Below are 7,430 nucleotides of genomic sequence, written 5' to 3' on the forward strand. Positions count from 1 at the left end.
AATTCTATCATCAAAGGAGAAGTTGTGAATTATAGTCCCTTCAGATGTTACCACATGTAAGGAAGCACTTTACTGAACAGGGGATAATAGGAGAAACACAATTTGCTGTGCACAATTTGGAAGTGTGAATGGGATTTGAGATGGGATCCTTTAAAATAATGAAAAATTTCAAAAGAAGAGGAAATGCACCCTTTCATTGAAATGACATTTTATGTAAGCCAGTCTAATAATGCTACTTTGAAGAATTAATGTAAATCAATTTAAGCAACAGGCATGTGTTTACAGAGGGTTGGAAGAAAAAGTCTTTGAATATTGTAAGTTCTATCTATCGTCCACTTTCCTATGCCCTGAATCTTCAGGGTCATTGCTTTAAGCCACTGTCTCATAAGCCAATAGAGGAATGGCTTTGTGCAGAACTTTATAGTAATTAGAAAAGGAAAAGAAAATGTTACTCTTTAAAAGAAGAGGGGAGTAATTTTTTTTTTTTTTTTTTGCTTACTTGAGTGCTCCTCATTTCTAACTTTCCCATTGCATTTTCAAAATATCAAAATTCAGAGTCAATCTATTTAAGAGCATTTTTACTTAGGTACTTAGCAGGAAGGATACAGTTGAGTACATCTTAGTCACATATTTCATATCCTATTGGCACACGTTACTGAAGAATTGGTTCTACTGCTACAGAGAAATGATGACCTGCTTTGCATAGAACCAGTGGGTTAAGATTAGCTGTTGATAATGAATACTGCAGAAGCAGGGTGAGAGAAATTATGGTCTGGGCTGAATCCTGTTAACCACTAAGATCTACTTAGAACCTGGAAAATATTGATGCTGTAAATCAGATAGCATAGTCCTAGGGTTACAGCAGTTGCTGGAAGCATTGGGGATTTGGGGGGGGGGTCCCACCCTTAAGTTCTCATATTTTTTGCTTTGATTTACTGACCTTGTGATAACATGGAATTAAACACAGCTTAGACAAGGAGATACCTTTCTTCTGTGTTGGAACTAGAGATTGCCTGGAATTGTTCAATCAAACATAGTACACCTTACTTCTGGATTGCTAAAGAACACTCACCTGCTTTTCCATTCTCCCTTTTCAGCGGGTCTGCCATGAACGTGGTATTCTCTGAGGACGAGATGAAAAGGTTCCTTGAGGAGGCCACTCGAGTCTCTCAGGTAGTGTCCCATTTCTGTGCAATGACTTGGAGTGATCTTGTTTTGTATCCTGTATCTTGCTTTCTATGCACGTTTTGTTTTCACATGAGGTTGTTGGGGGTTCAGGTCCCCCCCTTTTTTTCTGTGTACTAGTTTCTTACATGTGAGAATGAAAACCTAAAAAGGAAAAAGAAAAAGATCTTTAAGTGATGACTGGATTCTTAGTGTTGGTGGAATAAGAGGAAGACCTGTGTATCTTTCATCATCAGATTAATTTGTTTTTGAGACTCTGGGAGTGTGAATGGATGAGCACCCGTGCTGGATGATTAATAAGTATCTTGTCCTTTTCGTGAGCTCCATGCTGGTCAAGTTATTCTAGGGGCTCTCAGTCTTTAGGAAGATCCAGCCATGTTCATCATTATCAGGTGAAAGCTTTCTTTGCTTTTAATCCTCACACCTGGGGATTGGCCTTAATCAACCACACAACTTTATTAGTAAGTCACCTTGTTCACCTATTGATTTCTGTTTCCATCCTGGCACACCACATTCGCGAGTTAATAAAAATGCTTATAATTTTGTAGAGACTTAAGACACCCTTCTTAACTGCCCCAAGCTTTCACTTCCTCCTTTGGTGTTACCTTGGTGTGATCCATTTAAGATTTACCCGGCAGGGTTATTGATTTGTAGACCTCGTGCTGTGGAGGATGAAAGTAATGTTTTCCTTTAAAAAGCTTTCAAAGGCTGGTTGGGGTTTTTTTTTTAAAAAAAGAACAATTCAGAGGAGAGTTTGATGTTAGGCAAGTGGAGTTTGAAGGGAGCTGAGGAATTGTGTCTGAGGCATTTCAGAGTGGGAAAACAAGCATGTTCTGAACACGTGAACCCGGGCCCCTTTCCTCTATGGCAGCTGCTCTTCAAGGCTGCTTGGTCATGAAGAAGGTGGAGGTGGAGAATGAGTGAGAAGAGACTGATAACTCTAAAGAAAGGAAATTAGTGGGGTTAGAATTCACACTGGCAGGAAAGTCAGTTATCAGGACATCTCCTTAATGAATCAGTGAACTAACTTTTATGTTATAATCTCTACCCAAGATCTTTTGAGAGGCCAGTAACTATACCCTACGTTTGAGGGATGGGATAGGATTTTCTTTATTTTAGCCTCGGAGGACTTCCACTTAGTAAAAGACTTAATTTTACTTTTCTGTTAGGATGTCAGCTGACATACAACCACAGTTTTGTAAGGGAGATGTGCTGATAGAACAAGTCTCTCCATCACGCTACAGTACAACCCATGATACTCAACTGAACATAGTCACAGTAAAATTAGTGCTGCTAATTGTTCCTTTGTCTGCTCAATCATATATATTAGCTAAAAGCTATCATTTTGTTCTCACTACCAAAAGATATATTTGTGAAAAGATAATCTGTATCTTATGTATATATAGGTACATATGTACATATAAATATATATACACACACATGTAAATATATATATCATATTTGTATGAATACACTCACACACACATATACTGCCCTCACAGATTTTCTTTACTTGTAACGTCAAAGCATAGAATAAGCATTGCAATGGAGAAAATGTAGGCTGCTGGTCGAGGCTGTACAAAGCTTGATGTTCAATTCTTAAAAAGGGATTTTAAAGGCAAGTGCAAATCAAATCTGTTTCTTTAATAACCTCAATGTGTGAGGGATAGTTAAATCAGTGTTAATTAGGTGAAAGTCTGTTGGGTGAATAGAAAGAGATAGCCTATGTAAAATGCTGAAAGGGAGAAAGACCATAGTGTTTCTAGAAACTGACAAAGCATTCATACATAACTTGGACACAAAATAGGACACTGGCTGCACTACTGTAGTGCAGAAAAGGTGAATTACATAGCAAAAACAAATTCCTGGGAAAAGGTGAGTGGTTATTCTGGCAGGTCAGAGGGGTAATGTCACTGCTTTGGAATAACATAGAGAAGGATATTGAAGATATTCATTGAAGGGACTTGGCAACTGGGAAGCTGGTGAGGCTGAGAGGTGTTGAGGAATGACTCCAGAGTTTCTGAGCAGACAGCAGGGATAGAAAGTAGGGATAGGACAGAGATTGGGCATGCTAGAGAAGCAGAGAGTTTAGTAGAAGAAATGTATTTTATGTTAGACCATCTGAATGGGGCAGCCTATGAGGAATCTAAGCAGGGATGATATGAAGGCAGATGGCTGTCCATAGAACTGAGAACCTGAAGGATTAGTGGGGCTTGAGAGATGGCTTAGTGATTGAGAGAGTATACAATGCTCTTTAAGAAGAGTTGAATTTGGTTTTGAGCACCCATACTGGAAAGCTGCAGAAGGGTCCATCACCTCTGGCCTCCACTGGCATGACCATTAATTATATGCACATATCCACAAACAGATCCACATACATGCACACATGATTAAAATAAAGTAAATTTTAAAGGAAGAAGATAAGTAGACATAGAGGCATGAATACTAACTTCGAAATTGATAGCTTATTCTTTAAAGTAAAGCTTTGGAAATGGAGGCAATCACTGACGAGTAAGGACAGAAGACAGGAGCAGCTAAGATGGACACCCAGTGGATACCAGTATTTTAGGGCTCAGTGGAAAATATGGAATGATGAGGAGCCTTGGGAAAAAAGCATCGACGCCTATCTTTAAATTTAAATTCTATTTACATTGTTCAAGGATATCTGTTAAAGCTAACACACGCCTAAGATGATGAAATGTAGCATAGTAGCCAGAGGACTTAGAGAAATCTTCCAGAAGGTAGTAGCTGGCCTAGGCTTTGAAGGAGAGCTGTAATATAAAAGACTACATCGAAGAGAAAAGATGAAGGACACACAGGGAAGACAGTTACGAAGTTAGGTAAATGTGGTTCAGATTGCAGAATCCCATAGCATAGGGAAGGAGGAACAGGGACTGGCAAGATCACCAGGCATCCTATTCATTTAGTGCAGAGGAAGCATTGCCGGGCTGGGTGTGCAAGGGGCACCTCAACATTGTCCTAGGACAACTGAGTACAGGAAGCAATTCAAGATCGATAAGCAGTCCAGAACATAGCCAAAAGATGCACATGTAAGGTTGATAGAGAAGTAGATTTGATTTCCAGTTGCCAGCTTCATACTCTAAAAAACAGGATATGGTGTATCAACTTCAGACAAAGGATTTCATCCTCAAACAAAACAAAACAAAACAACAACAACAAAAACCTCACAACTGAATGTCATTACTCTCCTTTAAGCTAATTCAGATTTCTTACACATTTCCTTCAGATTTCTGAGTAGGAAGCTGTGGCATTTGCACAAACAAATAAGAGTAGAGAGAACGGATGCAATAATCACCTATAGGTACAAAATATGTAGAGGTATATTCTGACGGAAGGCCAGGAAGTTGTCTTTGTCTCATCCTTAGTCTTTCTTCTCTTTTCTCAAACTGGATCGGAAACCAGTATTTGGCATTTCAGAACTAATTTTCTGTTTGCTGGGTCCCCAGAGTTGCAGGAAAGCACTTGTTCTTACTGTAAGCAGAACAGGACCTTATCCTTACAAAACAGACTGGCTAATGAGCTCCTGTTGTACGTCCGTTCAGCCTTACGTTTTCTGCAAGCACTGCCTTGTTATTTACCCAGGCTACACAGCTATCTCATATTACACACAGATTTTCTGCTCAAGGTCTTGCTTCTCTTCTGTTTTTTTGTCGGCAGGAACACCCAGTGGTGCTGACCAAGTTTGTTGAGGGGGCCCGGGAAGTGGAGATGGACGCTGTTGGTAAAGAAGGACGGGTATGTACTAGTGCTTTCTCTCACCTCTCCCGTTTTTGTTTTTGTTTTGTTTTGTTTTGTTTTTGTATTTCCACTAGTTTTTATCTGTGGCAACCCTGAAACCGTCACAGGTTAGAATCCACTATTGCTAAAAATCATGTCTGACCGCTGTGGGGAAGCTGTTCGATCAAAACTCCAGATACCATCGTGAGCACTCCCACCTCCACCCCACTTCCCTAATAACAACCAACAAAACAAACAAACAAAACAACACAAAACCCTGAAGGCCAACTCTCAAAGTCTCTGAAGACTGAGTTGACTTCTCCTGGGTGTCGAATTCCTTGCCTTTCAGACTGTCTGCCTTTCTCTTTGATGATGTTCAGTATCAATTACCAGACCCCACTCCTCCTTCTCGAATAGATCTTTCCTTCTCACTTTCTTTTGTCTGTGGCTTTCCTTTTATGTTTCAGCGAGTGTTATAAAAACACCCAAACACTTTGCTTTCTAAGATTTCTAATTGAGTCTCTGATTTTTCTTCTCTTGTTTCCCACTCTCTCCTCTCCTTTTCATTGGATTAATAAAGGCAACCAAACAGAATTGTGTAGGCAGAATAATAACATCAAATTAGCTTACTCTATCACATCTGAAATGGCTATGACACTGGAGGCCTCTGATTTGAAGGAGAACGGGAATGGAAGCATGTTTCACTCAAATTTGCTGGTTGTCTTAATGAAGTAGAAGGCATGCCATTTTATTTGCCTCAAGGATAGAGTTAAAAATTGGCCTTCGTCTTTTGTTTTGAAAATGTTTCAAAACACTACCAAATATGTCAAGTCTATTTTTTTCCCAAACAGATTAGCACTGCAGAGTAGAGTTTTCCTATTTTCTTTTAAAATCATGACAGTTTCTCCTAACCACAGAGTCTCATAATTCTGATTTGAAGCATTCAGAGATAATATTTCCAGTCTCCTGTCTTCAAGGACAAGAAATTTTTTTTCTTCTGAAACATCTTTAGAGGGTGTTCATCTGATTCTTTTAAGTTGCTGACAAGGAGCACAAATCACTTTAAGATTACCTATGGTTTTTTCCTTTCATTTTTATTCATGTTTGGGATGGATCTTAGGACCTGAAAGATGCTAGGCAAGTGTTCTATCCTGAAGCTACATCCTCATGACTGTTAGGTTATATATTAGAGTCTTCTTTCTGGTTGGGAAAGCGCCTCTCACATGGTATCTATAATCTTCTTCCTCATTCTCAGTCTCCTGTTTTAGATCATAAAGTGAATTCCTCTTTCTTTCTGCCTTTAATATTTGAAGCAGGGATAGAGAGTAGGGGAAATGCAGTTGTCCACCTACACAAATGGCAAGTGGGGACTAGCCTGGAAACGTGTGCTTGTTCACATACTGTGCTTCTACTAGAGCCTATGCTGGCTCATTGACTCGGTTTTGGTCTGGGTTTTTGGAATGAGGACTTTTCTTTGTTTTTACTGACATACCCTTGAATGTTGTTCCATAATCTGTCTTTTGGAATTGTTTCATGTTACTCTCACAATTTTTAAGTTCATCTCCAGAAATGAGTATATCACTCACATTTCTTTTTCTTAATGCTACTGAGTTCAGTAGGATGACTGCTCTTGTTTTTCCTACACGCTCGTTACTGTTAGGTTATATATTGGAATCATTTTTCTGGTTGGAAAAGGACATCACACACACTTACACATCCATGCACACATACACATACATGTACACACTCGTGCATCCATGTGTTCACACACCTACACTCATACACCCAAACATGTGCTCTCACACATAGACTTACACACATAAGCAAGCACATACATGAATTCACTTTATAAGCATTCTGTGTTTTACAAATCTTCTGTGAAGATAAGCACCATTGTTATTCCCTTTTTGTTAGAAACCAATGCCATAATGCCTTGTCTAGGTCCCAAAGCTCAAAACCGACATCAGAAAAATACAAACTCAATGACACTATAATTTAACTTACAAATTCAATGAAAAAATACATCTATGTGCCTTCTATTAGTCTCAGACAGCCATGAAATTATTCTCTCCATCACTAAGCCTCATAAGTTCCTGAGAAACATATCTTATTAACAAATGGACTAAAGTTGTTGAGGTTTGAGGCTTCAGAATCTGACAGACAAGAGTTCAAGTTTCCTTCAATCTCATGAACTTGACACACATGTGGTTATTCCTTATAAAGAAAGCCTTTGCTCCTTTCAAGGAAAACAAGAGTATTTTCCTGTTTCTCAAACTTCACTTGAAAGATCTCTACACCAAATCTTCAATCTTTCTCTCTACAACAGAGTTTGTGTGGTGTGTGATGTGCGAGAGTATTCACATCACTAGATAGTCACCTCTCTTGTCTTCTTCCCCTTGATCTAAAAGATAAAGCTGTTTTCACTGTAATTTCCTGTCCTAACCTCATTAGTCAGTATGAGTTGACTTATTTTTCTACTCTTTACACCCTTGCCAATTTGGGGAAGA

The 7,430-nt window shown here is 39.0% G+C and overlaps 1 protein-coding gene across 1 annotated transcript in view; it reads left to right on the forward strand.

Moving 5' to 3' along the window:
* The window catches only part of Cps1 (carbamoyl-phosphate synthase 1), a 105,799-nt gene that overhangs the window by 79,363 nt on the left and 19,006 nt on the right, over positions 1–7,430 (forward strand). The window contains exons 28-29 of the mRNA XM_031368864.1: positions 1,098–1,173; positions 4,864–4,941. Coding sequence (XP_031224724.1) covers positions 1,098–1,173; positions 4,864–4,941 — 154 coding nt within the window. The remainder of the gene's footprint in view (positions 1–1,097; positions 1,174–4,863; positions 4,942–7,430) is intronic.

Source organism: Mastomys coucha, unplaced genomic scaffold, assembly GCF_008632895.1.
Source record: "Mastomys coucha isolate ucsf_1 unplaced genomic scaffold, UCSF_Mcou_1 pScaffold14, whole genome shotgun sequence".
Classification (NCBI taxonomy): domain Eukaryota; kingdom Metazoa; phylum Chordata; class Mammalia; order Rodentia; family Muridae; genus Mastomys; species Mastomys coucha.